The sequence below is a fragment of the Centropristis striata genome, chromosome 22 (assembly GCF_030273125.1).
Source record: "Centropristis striata isolate RG_2023a ecotype Rhode Island chromosome 22, C.striata_1.0, whole genome shotgun sequence".
Classification (NCBI taxonomy): Eukaryota; Metazoa; Chordata; class Actinopteri; order Perciformes; family Serranidae; genus Centropristis; species Centropristis striata.
In genome coordinates this window covers 25,057,182-25,076,597 of record NC_081538.1, presented here as the reverse complement: position 1 = coordinate 25,076,597, position 19,416 = coordinate 25,057,182, and the positions used below count along the sequence as shown (strand labels likewise).

Genomic DNA, 19,416 nt, shown 5'->3' with positions numbered 1-19,416 from the left:
CAGTTTTCATTATCGCTGCTTCTTTTCTTCACTGAAAGCTGCAGCACAGGCTGAACATGCATTACAACAAAAAGGTGTTTATATAAAATAAAAAGAAGCCCTTTTCTCCGTCGCCCACTCTCTCTCCATTTCTGATGTGCAGAAATTACAGGGTGTTAACTGGCACTTTAGCAGCACTGTTGTGTCAGAGCGAACTAATTACATGGTGAGAGGTATTCTGTGAATCCTGGAAAAGGCTGAAGCTTCACGCTCACCTTGACAAGAAGGAGGAGGGGAATAAAAGAAACAAGGCAAATAAACACACAAGTGCTCGGAGAAAAAATTTAAGGACGGATTCTCAGACTAGCTAGCGGCGGAGCAGACTACAGTAATGAATGCGAGGTTCAATTGGAGCGGTAAAAATAGACGCTATTAAAAGCGAGACAGAGAAAGAGAAAGGGGAATACAGAGAAAGTGTGATTTTCTTTTTTTTCTTTTTTTTTTCTAGGTGTACTGACAGTTTGAGGCCAACAACAGCCAGGCAGAGCAGAGCAGCAGCTGCTTCTCAGCGCATCAATACGCACCCAGTGTCAATGCTTCGGCCCTCATTAAGTCCAAAATAGTTTGGAGGTTTTTTGTTGAGTCATGCTTTGCTGCTCGGCCTGATACAGCTGACGCCACATATTTGGATCCCCCAACCCCTCCCCATCCTCTCTCCTCTTCCTCCCTCAGGTTTCTTCTCCTTCACCTCCTTCTTTTCTCCCCTCACCTTCACTTCCTCTCATCAGGCTTTTCTTCCTCACCTCTTTCTCCTTAAACCATGCTGCCATCATTACCAGCCATCCTCTTTCCCGCCATACACCAGGTATCTTCAATAACACAGCTTACAGTTCTAGTTCGAGGTAGAGTTTGTGGGGTTAAATGAGGTAGCCGTGATTCCATTGAAGTTGAAGAAAATGTGAACTAGGGGTATTTCCAGCCGGTTTAGAGTGAATAATGAGTATTATTAGCTGTCTTGCTATGTCTTGTGTTTCTTGCACTTGCTTGATGTTTGGGTGTTAGCAACACTAGCCATGTAAATGTGAACTAAGGATATTTCCATCAGCTGGTTTAGAGCAAATAATGAGTAATATTAGCTAGCCTGTTATGTCTTCTGTTGCTGCACTTGCTTGATGTTTGGCTGTAAGCAACAGTAGCCGTGTTTCCATGAAAGTCAAAGGAAATGTGAACAGGGGACATTTCCATTAGCTGGTTTAGAGCGAATAATGAGTAATATTAGCTGGCTTGCTATGTCTTGTGTTGCTGCACTTAATTGATGGCTAGCATTTATCAACAGTAGCCTTGTTTCCAATAAAGTAGAAGAACATGTGAACTAGGGACATTTACAGCTGGTTTAGAGCAAATAATGAGTAATATTAGCTGACTTGCTATGTCTTGTGTTGCTGCACTTGCTTGATGTTTGGCTGTTAGCAACCCTAGCCGTGTTTCCATTAAAGTAGAAGCAAATGTGAACTAGGGACGTTACAATCAGCTGGTTTAGAGCGAATAATGAGTAATATTAGCTGGCTTGCTATGTCTTGTGTTTCTGCACTTGCGTGATGTCTGGCTGTTGCCAGCTTCATTTCCCCCCTGCGTTAACTGAATCAGAGCTGTCTGACGGCAAGGTACAGCAGCAAAAATATTCTAAATATAACGGATTATAAGGGGGCTAAAATCATTTAATTGCTGCCACAGTCCACAGGTACGCATCAGAGTAAAAAAACTCTCAATCAGACTCCTCATTTTGCTCTGCGACTCTTTGTGTCTCTGCGAAAAACTCACAGATTCTCCCGGGGTCACTGAGTTTGCGTCACCATGGCAACAGCAGCTGCTGCCGTAATGCACAGGCAAATTTCTGTTGCTCCGTACACACTCTTACAGCTCTGATGGCATTTTAACAACCCCTGCATTCGAGACATGATTTGAATCAACAGCCCACTAGTCAAAACATCCAAACACGCTGAATGTCACCTGGTTTAACGGGCCCAGGAGAGCTGCTGCTGTGACGCTTTAACAGGAGCACTAACTAAACAAACGCCTCCCTTTTTCATTACTAATTGACTGCTGTGTTTTAAATTATTATAAGACCTCTTGCGATGCCTGTGTGTTTTAGCTCCCACTGGGGAACTACACGAACCAGAGTCGATTTTGATTCAAACAGCAACACAATAAAGACTGAAGGAATAAAACACAGTGAGATGTCTTTATACTCCTTTGTACAGCTTTCTCATCCATTACCTTTTCCCTACTTCCAGCCCTTTTATGTTATTCATATAATCTTATTTCAGACAAATAAAAAAACAACACACAAAATGAAAAAACACTGAAATGTCTAAAAACGAGTAGGATGAAGTTTTAACTCCTACCTGCTACATATTTGTACATCTCATGTCTTATTGTTTCTTCTTTGCTTATTGTTTCTTCTTTGCTGCAAACATTATGACTGATATAAAACTATCAACAAAGATTCACCTGTAATATTTATATTTCTGGTGGATCATATATATATAAATCCAGCCATTTTACATTATATACACATCTATCTATCACTCAGACTTTATTTGTATATAATAAAATAAAATAAATAAATATAAAATATATATATATATATATATAATAGTAATGATAATAATAATAATCATTGTCATTACATCATAAAACCTAATTAAAGACTACAGTAAAAATAAGTGAATATATAGCTATTAAAGCTCTATTAAAAGTCAGACTAGAACAATAAAAAATTAAATTAAATAAAACAAATGGATACTATAAATAATACAAAATAGATAATAACCATTATAAAACAGTATTATTATTATTATTATTATTATTATTATTACATCATAAAAACCTGATTAAGGACTATTCTAACAATAAAATAATTAATATAAAGCTAATAAAGCTCTATTAAAAGTCAGTCTAAAACAATATAAAAATTAAATTAAATAAAACAAATGGATACTATAAATAAATACAAAATAGATAATAACCATTATAAAACAGTAATAGTAATATTATTATTATTATTGTTATTACCATCATATAAACCTGATTAAGGACTATTCTAACAATAAAATAATTAATATAAAGCTAATACAGCTCTATTAAAAGTCAGACTAAAACAATAAAAAAATAAAAAATAAAATATAGATAGATAGATAGATAGATAGATAGATAGATAGATAGATAGATAGATAGATAGATAGATAGATAGATAGATAGATAGATAGATAGATAGATAGATAGATAGATAAAACTCATGACTAAACAAGTAGGTCTTGAGTTTGCGTTTAAAAATATCAACATCTACCTATACCAAAAATAAACATATGAATTAAAAGGGAAACAATCTCCCTACTATCCATCCATACCATACATACTACTATATTTTCCAATATTTATAAAGTATCAAAACGCTCAATCCATGGAGAAATGCACATTACACATTTAGAAACTAAGCGTTCAAATCTGCAAAAACTTCAAATCCCAAACAAACCCTACCAGAGAAGGCATTTGTATTTATTTTATTCCCCTGCTGGAGTGTGTTCGCGTTAAATAAAAAGAGCATTAATGTAAACGTTTTGTGGTCCATATTTAATGTTTATATTTTTAATAATGCATGAGTGTAGAGGGTTCCCTGTGCAGTTTACAGCTTCAGCTCTCTGAGGATCTCTTTCACATCCAAGCAAAACTGATATAGTGTATATATATTTAATGGAAATGAATATTACAGTAGACGGTGGTCTGCATGCCCCCAGTTTGGAGAAGCAGGAAGGAGGAAATAAGTTTAAGTGTACACTTTATTTAGAGTATTTTCACTGCTTTACCTCACTGTCAGACAGCTCTGTTTGAGTTTAAATGGGTGGAACTGAAGCTAATATCTGTGTCCTCTTTAAAGTCACCAGACTCCATTGACAAATTCAGTAATTTTATCCTGCAGAACACAGGAGTTGCTCGTCTACGACTGCCTTCATCTGTGAGTTTGTTTGTTTTATTGTGCAATTTTGTTGTATCAGAACTAACCCTTTAAAGACCAAAGTAAGACAACAACACAATTAAACAAATAACTGAGACAGCAGTAGACCAGCAACTCATGTGTTCTGCAAGGTAAAATTACTGTTTTGGTAAATGGAGTCTGGTAGGTTGAAGAAGGCATAAAATACTATACTAACTACTACTATACTAAAATGTTCAAGACATTTATTGTGTCATAAAAAAATCCTTAAAAAATGTCATTACATAGCATGTCCGAAAATGAAAGAAAAACGTCAAACTTAAGTTTGTTGAGAATTTTTTAAATGCCCTGAAATGCTTACAATGGTCTTATTTTACTCTGATGATACATGTAGTAGTGTCTAAAAATGACAGAAAAACATCATATTATGAGATGTTCAAAAAAAATGTCTGAAAATGCTTTAAAAAGCCCAATAATAGTCTGTTGATACATGTAGTAGTATAGTTTATCAAATAATGACAGAAAAACACTGTATTATTATGTCCAAAATCTGAAAAAAGTCATACTATAGCATGTCTATCTTTGTCAAAAATGGTCAGATTTTAAAATGTCTGAAAATGCTTTAAAAAGCCTTATTATAGTCTGTTGATACATGTAGTAGTATAGTTTAACCAAAAATGACAGAAAAACACCTTTTCATGAAACGTCCAAAATTTGAAAAAAAGTCATACATTTGTCAAAAATTGTCAAATTTTAAAATGCCCCAAATGCTTCAAATGGCTTAATTATAGTATATATATATATAGTCTGTTGATAGATATTAGATCATAATATCATCAGATATGACAAAAAACACCATATTATTAAATGTAAAAAAAAAGAAGTCATTGTCGTATGTCGATTTTTGTCAAAAAATTGGTAAATTTTAATTATAGTCTGTTGATACATATTAGATCATAATTTGGCCAGAAATGAAAAAACAACAAGAAAAACACCATGTTATGGGATGTCCCACCTATTCACAGCTGTCTGACAGCAAGGTAAAGCAGTAAAAATATCCTAAATATATTTTAAACTCAGTATAAATTGAATTGAATTGAGATCCTTTGAATCATGATCCAGTCTCCTACTAGTTAATGTGTTTTATTATTCTAAGAGATCTCCATGGTGACCACTGAGCTCTTACCTTGCAGGTCATCATGTCGCTGACCCTCTGCTGCATGGACTGGCCGGCCTTGGGTCTGACCAGCAGGTAGAGGGCTCTGACCTCGGGGCAGGACCTCAGCAGCTTCTCCACCAGCACCTTCCCCATGAAGCCCGTGGCTCCCGTGATCAGCACGTTCTTGCCGGCGTAGTACTCCGGTATGGACGCCATGCTGCTGCTGCTGCTGCTGCTGCCCGCCGCGCCGCCGCTGATGTCCGTCAGTCTGCTCTGTGCGTCTGGCGCCTGCTCTCCCAACCCGTCCAGGTCTCGCTCTTCAGACAGCTCCTGCACAGGAAGAAGCAGCAGGAGGAGAAGGAGGAGGGTGAGTGTGAGAGGGCTGGAAGGTTTAAATACGGTATCAGGAAGAACTCAGAGTTTAAAGTGATGAAATCTGAACTGTGAATCACACTGATGTTGCCATGAAGGCTTCAGTTCAGTGGTGTTATCTCTCTGTTCTGACCTTCAAACAGCCAGACGAAACATGCAACTAGTATGCAAATTACATGAATATTCATCAGGCGGACAGAGAGAGGGGGCAAAGTTCAGGGGCGATCTGATGTCAGCTGGTGTGTGTGTGAGTGTCCACACTCTGAAAAGACATTTATAGGCTGCTTTGTTGCAGCTATAAAGATGAGCTTTGCTTGTAATGTCTAACAAACACTAAAATCCCAAAGAAAGGGCTCAGCAACATGGCTTGAAAATAAAATAAAAATCTCAGATTTACAATTAAAATCTTTTAAAAAAAAAAAAAAATAAATCAAAAACCCTACAAAAGACAAAGGAAATATTAAACTTTTTTGTTTTATTTTAACAATAAAAATGGGCCAAAATTCTAACTTTTACCCAGAAAATCACACATGAAATGAATTTTCATTTTAAAACCACTAATTCAACTTAATGAATAGAATCCCAAAGATGACGACAGATATTTTCCAGTCACACAAATGAATTAATTTGTTAAGAAAATGATCATTATTATAAATGGCTAATAAAGAAAAAGAATTGTTACCTAATAATAATTGCTTCATAATGGCACAGAAATCCTTGAGAAGTGGGATCAACTGAGCAGATCTCATAGTTGTATATGCCCCTGATCTCAAATATGTCTCGGTTATTTTGAAGGAGAGTGGAATGGAGACATAATTGAGATCTCCTCAGTTGATCCCACTTCTCAAGTTTTGCTCAAGTGGTTTTTTCAACTCAACCTCCTTTGTCTTAGTGATGTCTTTGTCTCTTTTTAGCTTATCTCTTGCTCCTAATGGTCCCTTAGGAGAAGTAATTCAGAAACAAATGATCACAGAATGATACGAATATGAGAAGCTCAAACTGATCTCAGAGACGAGATTGAGCAACACATGAGCAACTCATTTTTCCTACCAACAACAGGTAAGTACCTCATACAACCCAAAACCACCAGAGGGAAACATGAACAACACACTCTCACTTTCACACACACACTCCTCTGGGTGGGACACGGTGACCTTACAGCTCTGTCCTGCACAATCAGACGACCCAAACCAAACCACAGCAGTACAGGATGTTCAGACACAATCACTGTACATGACGATGAAACCACTGCACTATCTCCTATCTGCTGCTGAAGTAATGCGACAACACTTTAACCCTCTATGGTACCAAGTGTTCCCTCAGGCAACATTCACATTTTTGGCCTGTCAAATTTCTACAATGCATGATTTTGAGTGATGCAATACTTTAAAAAAGAGAGAAGAGTATAGGGAACCAATAGCAATGCTTTAATTTGTCACATGACCTCCTGGAGGCCATATTGAAACCCTATTTTGCAGACTTTTCCTAAGGAAACAGCTTTGCCATTTTGCGCCACAAAAGAAATCACTCAAAAAGAGAAAAAAAACATAATTTTCTGGCCCTTTTCCATCTGGAAAATATATATTCCTACTGATAGGTGAGTAAACCTTCATTTCTGATAGTTTCATACACTTAGACTGTTCAAGACATTCATTTCAATGGGTCGTTGGTTCAATGGTACAATGTTGCCTTCAGGCAACATTCAGACAAGAAACTGGTTAAAAAAGTTCCTTTTATAATGTTTTTTAATTGAATATGTTATATATTGTACCCTGTTGAAGCTATTGAATCTTTTACACGTGTTTATTAAATAATTTATGTCAAAATTAATTGTAAAAACTTGTTTTTTGTTGTACAATGTTGTCTATGAGCAACAAACCCCAAAAATTAAAAAAATACTAATAATAATGATAAAATTTCTTCAGATTATGTTAATTTAGTCTATTTTAAGACAAAAAAACACATATTTTCTTCCTAACTGTCACCATAATGCATACCATAGAGTGTTAACCTTGTTATTGGAGACGTTTCATGACATTTTTCAGCCTTTGTTTGTTTGTGTAATCTCTCTCATTCCACAAGGTCTTTTTCTGTGGTTGTGTTTGAGTTGCACGATGAAGAGATTTACATGGCGTTGGACCCAAACATCAGCTGCAGGCGTCGCCGGTTAGCCACAACATTTACACAACAACCTCCAGCCACTGAACGAGACACACACACACACACAAACACCTGCTGCCGCCTGCTGAGACGCACGTTGACTCAAGATAAAGCGACCCTGACTTGCACTCTGTGTCACTCTTCCTTGACGGCGTCTCGGCCGCCCTCATTCTGTGGCACCTTAATTGGATCAATTGCTGCTCTAATGGTGGCGCTCTAATGGACTGTGTCTGCTTATTTGGGCCAATTCGATACAATAAATCAGGAGCTGCGTTTGCTGCTTTAGCAGTGGCAGACGGCCAGGTCCTACAGGGGCCTGATTAGGACAGAGACACCAGAGAGAGGCTGATGAGGCTTCAGCTGCTGGTCATTAGCTCACACACTCACACACACACACACACACACAGACACACACACTCTGCTCCCAGTGTGCATCGACTGTTCACTGAGCGTCTGCAGGCAGAAGGAGAACGGTTCAGCAAGCAGATCTTTCCGTTTTCCTGTCGACTTAATGACGACAGAGTTTCCAGATTGCTCAAAATTTGTGTTAAACAGTCATTTGGTCACCTGGGGAGGCTGCACACTGTAAAACCAAACTTGTAGCTAAACTGTTTTTTGCTGTTGTTTTTTAAATTGTGATCACTAATTTCTTTGAGCATCCTAAAAAGCGCTCTATAAATAAAATGTTTTATTATTATTATTATTTTTATTATTATTATTTTTAGTGTTTAACCTAAGGTTTCCACTTACAGAGAAGTTCACCTCCATGATTGACGTATTTTGCAATGTCTTAGTTACCAACAGTATTTTTTTTCTTTTTCCAGAAGGAATTAACCCTGTGTGGCTTTATTATAAAATCATAAAAGATTATAAAAATCCAAATTACAATTATTTTTGGTGAATATAGAGATCATGATTACTTAATGACTTTGGAAATATCTATATAATATAATAAATAATATTATGGAAATATCATGTGTTTATTGCAAAAATAATATATTTTAACAGTAGATTTTTTAAAACTAAAATAAAATTATATTTATATATATATATTATTATAATTTAACTGAAAAAAACAAATGAATGTATATATATATATGCATATATGTATTATTATATATGTATTACTATATATGTATTACACACACAGACACACACACACACACACACACCACACACACACACACACACACACACACACACACACACACACACACACACATTTAAATGAGCAATAAAAACAATTGAACAGTTGATAACAGTTGAATTATCAAGAAAAAAAAGAAGCACCACAGCTTCTTTGTAACAATTTGGCTTCATACATACAAGAAAAAGACGACCATAATGTATTTCAATGCAGCTTTTAGTTTTATTTATTTGACAGCTATAGGGTGCTGCCAAACATTTTTACTGCCAAACCCCCACAGAGCTAACAATACTACAGCCGGCATTTATAGCCACAAGTGGGTGCATGGGAAGTTTCTCACAGCAGGATTGTTATGGCTGCAGAAAAGTCCCGTGTAGATGAATCAACAGGCATTAATATGAAAACAGGCGACAAATCAGTGTGAGGCTGTTTTATCACAGTGCCCTTAAATCAACATGTCATAGGAATCTAATCCAGCAGCTTCTGTGAAAGAGAATCAGCAGAGGCCACACGATACGATTTTATCGTACCCAGCTCTATTCTGTGGTGGGAATATTACCAAAAAATTAAAATATATGATCTAAGATAGCAGTTTGGGGAAGACAAAAAGTGAACTTGTTAAAAGCCACATTGTGGTTGCAAACACCACAAGAGTATTTTTAACAGAGGCAGCACAGCTTATCTCTCACTATATGGCTTCAGAAAAAAGGCGCTTTATTGGGATTTTATTGCTTTTTTGTGTTTTATTTCATCCTATGGCCAAACATTAACAGTTTGAGACTTTGTCCTTATTAACTTTAGACAATAACTGAGCCGTCATGTGGCTCCAGCTGTGTTTTCTCTCTGCAGCTCTGTGATCAAAGCACGGTGTTGGATCGATGTGTGGGCTGAAACGCTATAAACTACGCCACCAGTGCTACTCATTTGCCTCTTAGAGACTGTTTGACAGCTTCCTGTCTCTGGTTGGCATCATCTTTTTCTTTCCCTGAACCAATCCCAGGAGCAGGGCGCACCCAGTCCTGGCTAACATTTGCCTGTTAAAATAAAAAAAGGGCTGATGGGATGCTTACTTTTAACATTCTGGCAGCAACAGCGCATCCTTTAGCCAACGCTGACGCTCGATCAGCACTTTTAGTGACTCAGTGGAGCTTGTGATTTGTACACAAGATGAGTTTTTCCCCCTGTCTGCTTCTTTCATCCTCTCTCCTGGGCTGCTGCAGATTCCCGGCATGTCTGCCCAAAGACAGAAGACGGAAAACCAAATCCTCCTGAGCCAAACGTGGCCCAGATAACAAAAACAATCTTGTATTTACTTGCTTCCTCTTCCATGCTGCTGTCTGTGCTTGCAATATTGAATTACACTCCCTTAAACACACAGAGAGAAATGTGTGTGTGTGTGTTTGATTTAGTCTTTGCAGTGGAAAAGATGCATCACAGAAACTGAAGCTTTCAAGTCCACTGAGCTTTACATTTACACCAGTTCTGACGGATTACTTTAATCCTTTTTATCTGGATCTATAACTTACAGACAAGGCAATATCGTGCAGATTTACTACTCTGTACTGTACGCACAGACACCAAAATAAAAAAGGTCAGTCAAGGTCTTCTGCTGAGGCCCCTGACATTCCTGCTTTGTGCTCCAGAGATTCCCTGTGGACACAAGGACAAGAGCAGGGGGGCTGAAAGTCACTACGGATTAACGCCTGACAATGGAAATGTTCCTGCAGCTGGAAAAGTGCTGGAATGGACGCGCACATCCCAGATTCATGGCACCAAATAGACACACACACACACACACACACACACACACACACACACACTGCTGCATTCTTCTGAGGTTGGACAGCTCCACCTCCAGTGTCCCACTCAGTGTCAGTGAGGCTGATAATGTCCAGCCGCCTCCTGCTGCAGGCCAACATGGAAACTGGAGCTAAACTAGTTATAGCAAGAAGTCTTTTTCTGTACGAACACAAATCCTCAAGTTTTTACTGGCTGGTTTATGTAAGTATGGCAAAAATCAGAATTAGGATAATTTTGGTAAATATTGAAATCAAAATTATAAAAAAAGGAAAAAAAATCCCTTTTCTTGAACTTAAAATTAAATCATCAGAAATAATAAATTAAAAAAATTAAAAAATACATAAATATTAGGATTATTTTGGTAAATATTGAAATCACAATTATTTAAAAAAAAAAACCAAGCCCTTTTCTTGAACTTGGTGTTAAATAAACTGAAAAAAATGTGATTATTTTGGTAAATATTAAAATCACAATTATTTTTAAAAAAATCATAGAAAAAACAAGCCCTTTGCTTGAACCAAAAATTAAATCAACATAAATAAAAAAATAAAAAAGGATAAATAAATAGAATTTGAAAATGTATATATTATATATATACACATTTAAAATTAAATTAAATTTGATCAAAATAAATAAGTTAAACTATCCTGTAGTGCATGCCATAACCTATTAAAAACTAATTAAAAAACATCAATAAATATGTTGGGGTTAGCTGACTCCTTAGCATACTCTGCTTTATCATCTATTTTACTCTAAATTGGACCATAACTTACAAAATTAACATCATGTTGTATTGAAGAAGACTTGAATTTAGTGATTGAGACTAAAAAACCCATTAGAAAAATGTTTACTGAGGTGACAAATCCAGTGAGAAGTACGGTCTAATTCTCACAGATGTGTGTACATTTTGATTTCTTTCTGCAGCCAGTGGAGTCGCCCCCTGCTGGCCATTAGAAAGAATGCAGGTTTAAGAAACTTCAGCTTCACTTTTCAGGCTCGCAGGATAAAACAAGAGCAACAATGTGTAACAGAATGCAGCCTAATAATCATTTCATCTCAATTACCTTGTTTTAATAACTGGTGAAAGCCAAAATCATAAAGAAATTAAGCTAACTGTTGCTTAACAGCCCCGCCCCAGCATTTACTGGGACTGGTTATAATTTTACTTTTATCAATACGGCTGCTTGACAGTATTTTATAATTGTCCTTGTCAAACAGGACAAGCGGAATAAAGCTCGGATGATGTGTGTCAGCATTAACCTTGTTGTGCTGTCACTGATGAATAAGTCCTTTTTACAGTCTGTATTATGACTTGAAAAGAAAAGTCAAAGCACTGAGCAGCAAGGACGAGCACTAAAACCTTAAGGGACCGGCTTCTCAGGTTATGATGCCATCTTGACAAAGTACCGCGTCTTGTCCAAAGTCACTCGGGGTCATTTGAAAAACAGAGTTTGGAGATGCTGGAGGCCTCAGGATGTAACGCTGCTGCACTCTGGCCTTATTCTGTGTTTCCTTTTCTTCTGACTGAGGGTTTTTCTGTGTTTTTCCTCAAAGCCTCTCTCCCCGGGAGGTCCTCGCTGTTTGTCGGAGGCTGGTTGTTTTAAGCCGCAGCTCTGCAGTCCTTCTGCTGCCTCCGGCCTTTCCTCACACAACCCCTCTATTAGTGGGTCAGTCGAGTGCTGCTGGAGACGCGGGCAAAAATCGAGCTCTACAGCTGCACACTGGCTGAGACCATTATAAATGGACAAAAGCCGACAGAGGTGGGAGGGGAGGTGAGGGAGGGAGTGTGGGAAAAATAGAAAGGGCGAAATGCTGCAAAATGCAGCCAATAATTAAAGCAGCATTAGTCAAGTTGAATGTCAGCGCCAGGCAAAACAAAGGGAAAGTCAGTCCCTTTACCAAATAACACAGTGCCAACATGGTCAAAAAAAAGGGAAATAAATAAAACCCTGAAAAGCTGAGTTGAGTGTACAACCACTACGGGCAGTCGTTTTTACATCCCAGCGCCAACATGGACACCTCTGAAAAGAAAAGGTCCAACGGGTGAACTACAGGAGACAGGAGGGTTTCAGGCACCGAACAAGTCTCATCTTATCCAAGACTCCCAGAATGGAAAACACCACTAACAGTGTGTCTATACAGGAAGTGAAGAGAGAGCAGCATAAGTGCTCCGTCTACATAGGATGCTTTTCAGGCGCATCATGCTGTTAACAGTGATGCCTGGGAGTTAATTTCCCACTCATTTTAGTTTAAGACAACCCTTATATCATAAGCTTTAAGCCTAAACTAAACCAACCAACTAAGCAAGTCACGAGACATTGTTAACATCCATTGACTTTGTATTGAAAGAAGGAGCCTCATTGTCGATTCCACCTGTTAGCGAACAATAGAAAAATGTCTAAAAGATCCTGTGTGGTGAAATGCACTACCAACAAGGTAAAGAACCCATTACTAAGTTTTTAAAAATCTGGTAAAACTAAAATCAAACTGAACTTTTAAGAGGACAGGCCAAGCGGAATCCATTACATGAACAGCTGACTCCTTAGCAAACTCCATTTTACTCTAAATTGGACCATAACTTTCAAAATGAACATCATGTTGTATTGAAGAAGACTTGAATTTAGTGATTAAGACTAAAAAAAACATTAGAAAAATGTTTACTGAGGTAATAAATCAAGCGAGAAGTAGGGTCATATTCTCACAGACGTGCGTACATTTTGATTTTTATTCAGCCAATGTAGTCGCACCCTGCTGGTCGTTAGAAAAAAAATGCAGGTTTAAGGTGCTTCAGTTTCACTTTTCAGACTGTCGCAGATTGTCGCGAGGATAAAACAAGAGCAACAATGTAAAACAGAATGCAGCCTAATAATAATTTTATCTCAAGTATCTTGTTTTACCAAACGTTGAACGACAAAATCGTAATGAAATTAAGCAAAACGTAGAAAAACTTTCCTTATGTATGTCGAGTGTGGCGCTGTCTCTGTACCAGTGCACAAAAACAAAACAATAAATCTCTCATCTCTTTATTCCTCCTGATTGCCAGACATGGTATGAAATACTTTAATGATGATGAACTTTGGCGGTCATCCCAAATTCATAGAACTAAGTTACATCTGTAACCTTAATTTTTAGAATTGAAAACATCACAAAGACAATATATCTAATGCCCAAACTAGGAAACTATTTTTTTTGTAAATATACACAGATTCTGACTTTGATGCACTTTGTTTTTACACAGCATCTGACTTTTCTGGAACTGGGGTTGTAACTGGACTCCTTGATTCATTAGATGATTGGGATTTCACTTCCAGGGAGCCACTGTTGAGCTCTGCGGAGTTGTAGGTCATCCCCCGTTTTTGGAACGATGAGTTCCTTCCGCAAACGGAAGCAGCTATGGCTGAGATAAGAGAGGAAATGAGTAAGCCTCTGGTGGGGTAATGACCTGATCATGAGATTAGATTAATAAAATATATTAGCTCCTGGAGAAAGAGAGCCGAGTGACTTTATTACAACTAGCACTCGAGAAAAAGTGATAAAACTTGTCAAAGTGATAATTCGCCAAGCTCTGCATCTGTTAGTTACTGACAGTGGTAACAGAGGCTGAAAGATGCATCACTATTAAACATTTTCCTCCACTCGGACTCCCCCGCTCCGGTATGTGAGGTTGTGACATTGACCTTTACACAAACCCACGTAATTGCACGGCACTTTTAAGGGCTCTTATCCCAGATTGCATTACAGCACAAAAACCAGCAGGTCTTCTCTTCCACTTCATTTTTTTTCCCAAGCAGCTAAAGGCTAATCTAATTAGAATTAATTATATTAGCTGTGGGCTTCGAGGATTTAAGCAGTGTCTCTTTAATTTAATCTTTTTTTTAAAACCACAGGCACGAAGGTTGTTGCTCTCTATCAGATATCCGTCCACGGGACATTCAGTGTGTGTGAGGAAGAGCTTATGTTTCCGTGTTTGCATACTCGTGCACCGGTGCATTGTCCACATTATGTCTGACGGCGGAGGGATTCTGTAATTACACCACCGTCTCTGAGTGACAGAGCCTCTCGGTGCTGTGGTGTCAGTTTACGCCTGGCTCAGACCCAGACTGCCACTCGTATCTCCTGAGTGCTGCAGCCAGGACAAGAGGTCATGAACCCACGCTGTAGTCATCATGGTACGAATCCCACGTGCATCACTTTCTTTTTTTTCTTCAAACAGAAGGCAGAAGAAAAAACAGGAGGGCTGGATAAGGTCAGCTAACATCACAGACAGCTCGTCACACAGGGGGTTTGAGCAATGCTGACTAATATTAAAGCCAGAGAGAAGAAAACAAACAAAACAAAACACAGTGATATTCAGCCCAGAATCCTTGATATTATTTCCATGGCATGGTACAGCATGGCTCTACTCAACTTGCCCCCTTTTTTTTAGGTTTTCCATTAGCAAAAGTTGTGCATAGTACCTCATACATGCTACTTTTTTTGGTACCACCTTGGTCGAGGTTTCAAGCGAAGTGAGCCGAGACTGGAAGGTGGAGTTAAAACACTGCAGAGAACTGATTGGTCAGAAAGAATCGTCACTAGAGTATGATGGGACATTGTGCAAAAAGGTGTTTTAAGATTTTAAGAGCACTTTCACAATCCAAAGATAAGTCTGTTTCCACTGAACTTTGGTGCAGTTAAATCCTTCTTATGGTTCATTTGGTCGCTTGTGAGCACTCCAATCGTACTCTGGGGCGGACCAAAACAACCGTCTGAGACCACCCTAGTGTGGTTCGATTGCATTGTGATCAGAAGCCGACCGAATTACAGGAAATGAACCAAAATGCAGCTGATTGTGGGCGAGCTGTGGGAGGATTTTGTGAGATTTACACAGAGCGACAGATACAACATGACCTAAAGGACTGACTTGGACTTGGCCGAAGAACACGGACAGGAGTTACTGAATAAAGTCCACAAAAACAATGACGTTTATAAAATCATTCAAGATCAACCGGATGAGAAAGGATTTGTGTGCACGATAGATCAGTGCATGCAATTCATGGTGCATTCGGCTCTATGTTACTTTGTTTATTTCTGTGTTTACATTTTCCACCGACAACTTTCAAACCAATAAAAATTAATACTGTGAGTATATTTCCAGCTCTCTGCCTTCGTACACACCCGTCCGCAATTTTTTTTTAGATTTGGTCCGCTTACATGCATGCACTGTGAAAGCAAAACCAGACTAAAAAAAACGAACCAAAGGCATCAGTTTCACTCTCATTCGGACTAACCAAATGGATGTGGGTTGTATAAGCACCCCCTTAAATAGCCGAACCACCACCAACTGCAGCCACAATTTCCTTTATTCACTCAACCGAGATTTTAAAAACAGCAGCCTACAAACTGTGCCATACAATTGACAGTGACAAGTGATTTTTCACACAACTAATCGATTAACTGATACAATAATCGACTGATGCAGCCCTGCTACAGAGTAAGAAAACTTGAACTGGCACTTAGAGGTGTGGCTTTGCAATTCTTACAAATGACAAGACGCCCACTTCCACTCCCAGCTGCAGAGCCCAGCGGTCTTTTATGATTCATTTGAAGCCATTACCACGGCAGCTTTCAGCAGCCTGACACACTCACATGTAGACACGGAGCGATGATGGGAACAGGCCTTACTTGGCGAGGCGGTTTCAACTCCTTATCGTAGAAACAGAAAGAGGCCGGGGCAAAAGGCCACAGCTGCCCTGTCACTTATCCTGCAGGCTCATTTTCCCTTATGTGGAGAAAGGCATGGGTCAGGATATCACTGAGAGGATTCCTCGAAGGTGCTTTCACTGCAAACAGGTTCACTGAACACTCTGACCGAGATCCCTAAACATTATCGAACTTCAGTGGCAGCATCCAAATTAACTTTCTCTAAAGTTTCCTGGAAAGTAATGCAGTTTTGTCCTGCTTTTAGGGAATGTAGGGCAAAAAGAAAAAGTATATATATACGTTTTTGCATGTTCAGCTGACTTCCTGTGCACGGATCAAAGACTTTAGTTCGCACTGACAGTTAGTTGGAATTAATGAACTAGAGGCCAATTAACTGGATACCAATCCACAAGTTTCCACTTCCCATTAATTAGCACCAAATTTAATTATTAGGAAACTTCCTTGGAAATAATTTGGAAAGTACAAACCTAGAAAATAAAGAGCTAAAACTGGTGCATACATTTCCATTTTGTATTTGTATTCTTTTCTATTTGCACTGTTTACTTACAGTATGACCACTTAGTTAAAGCTGGAAATAGACCAAAATAACCCAAGTAGTATTCAAACTTCAACAGTCAAACAAAACCTGCTTTCAATACTTGTTGCACCCAGATCAAGAAGAAATCTCATCATCTTGGACTTTGAGAAACTGGGATAAACATTTTTTTTTACTATTTTCTGACATTTTTTAGACCGAGAAAATATTCGTTGAGGTTTTTACATTAGTCTCAGGTCGGAAGATTAAACCTGTTAAAACGTTTGCATGCATTTTATATAGATTTGCTATGCCATGATATAAATGGTAAATAGACTGCACTTGTATAGCACTTTTCTAGTCTTATTGACCACTCAAAGTGCTTTAACACTACAGAAGGTGCTCATTCACCCATTCACACACACATTCATACTGGAGGCTGAGGCGACATGGTGCCACCTGCCACCATCAGGATTCCATTCACACAACGATGAACACAGCATCTGGAGCAATTTGGCGTTCAGTATCTTGCCCAAGGATGCTTCACACATGGCATGTAGGCTGCTGCCATCAGTGGGCGATCGCTCTACCATCAAACATTATATATCTGAGAAAATGTTGTTATCAATATTGTGACACTAACACCACAATCACTCACCATAGGTTGCTTAATAATTGAGGACGCTCTCCTCTTAATCCAAGCGTCGCACATGTTATAGTCACATTCATATGCATGAGTGTAAAACCAAACCCTTCACCACACAGCTTCTTGTAATTCATGACATGTCCGTGAGTTTGAACAACAACCAGCTCGCATGCATGGAAACCAATATCTGTGACTGAGTCATTTAATCAGGTATCCGCTGCAAAGATAGATTACAGCGAACATGCAACACGAAGAGTAAGGCACTAATTCACACACACACACACACACACACACACACACACACACACACACACACACCTGTGCTGCTATCAGCCAGGATGATAATTAATGACACAGGAGCTCTGGCATCAATTGGTGAGCTGTTTAAGTATCTCATCCTTCCATGTTTCTATCTATCCATCCTTCCATCCATCCGTCTATCCATCCTTGCTTCCATCCATCCAACCATCCATCCGTCCATCCTTCCATCCGTCTATCCATCCATCCATCCGTCAGTCTGTCCATCCATCCATTCACCCATTTATTCGTCCATCCATCCATCCGTCAGTCCATCTATCCAGTCATCCATCCATCCATCTGTCCATCCATACAACCATCAATCCATTCACCCATTTATTCGTCCATCCATCCACCTGCCCATCCATCCGTCCGTCCGTCCGTCCGTCCGTTCGTCCATCTATACAGTCATCCATCCATCCGTCCATCTGTCCGTCCATACAACCATTCATCCATCCATCCATCCATGCGTCCATCCGTCCATACAACCATTCATCCATCCATCCATCCATCCATCCATCCGTCCGTCCGTCTATCCATCCTTGCTTCCACCCATCCATCCATCCATCCGTCCAGTATGCAGATTAGAGCTGAAGTGGAAAACACACTGCTGTTTTCAAGCACAAGAGGCATGAACGTCCACAGATTATTTCAGATTTCCCGCTGCTAGTGGACAGATTAGAACACACTACACCATCATAATCCATTTGTTGCTGGTGGAAGTGACTACAGGAAACACCCTCCTGCTCACCCCAGTAGAGTTGCGATAGCAAACAAACAAACTCTCCAGACGAGACGGCCGACCTTTAAAAACATGCAGAGGGGTTGTTGCTGCCAGTTTCTGTGAATGGACGACAAATAGATCAGTGCCAGGAGGACGAGGTTGCCGATGCGGGAGAGTGTGTGTGTGTGTGTGTGTGTGTGTGTTTGTGTGTTTCAGGGAAAAGAGGATGGAATCAGCTTTGGCTGTCTGCTGGGTACAAGGCGAGGCAGAGAGATTAGAAGAAAGGCTGCTCTCTTCCTGGGTTTGGAGTGAGGATGTGGTCTCGCAGGGGCCACTTAGAGCCGTACCTGAGGGGACTGATGTGGTCCAGAACTCTGGTAAATGGTGACTTTTTATTGGGTCAGTGTGGGGAGATGCTTTTATGCCTCACTTGAACATGAATACCTTGGAAGTGGCAAGAAGTGGATGATGACAAGACTTTTATTCTTTCACAGAAAAGTCATTAATAATGCCGCAACTAATGATTTCTTTCCACATCAATTTATTCTGTCTCCGAAAGTCAATTATAAATGTCACAGTGTTCCCAAAGCCTTGTAAAAGCTCATTTTGCTCATTTTTGATAAAACCCCAAAAGCAAAACAGAGAAAAGCAGCAAATCTTCACATTTGAAAAGCTGAAACTAGCAAAATATTTCTGAGGATCTTCTCAGAATTCTTACATCAACAACTTTTCAAATTACATTTAGCAACTTAAGAGCCAGAAATGTTTCTCATGGGTTGGTGGAGACTATTCCCGAGCTAAAAGTGTACACATTACACAGATTACGATACCAGAACAATTAAAGTGATACCAAAACCAAAACAGTGCTTCACTTCATACTTTTTTTGCCTGAATAGAAACATTCAGTTGAGTGAATGCCAC

General features: G+C 38.9%; 1 protein-coding gene across 2 annotated transcripts in view; it reads right to left on the bottom strand.

Annotated features, from left to right (window-relative positions):
* The window catches only part of si:dkey-97m3.1 (fatty acyl-CoA reductase 1), an 82,770-nt gene that overhangs the window by 48,722 nt on the left and 14,632 nt on the right, over window positions 1-19,416 (bottom strand). For both annotated transcript variants that reach the window (XM_059325571.1, XM_059325572.1), the window contains exon 2: window positions 5,160-5,462. In XM_059325571.1, the coding sequence (XP_059181554.1) occupies window positions 5,160-5,462 (303 nt within the window). The remainder of the gene's footprint in view (window positions 1-5,159; window positions 5,463-19,416) is intronic.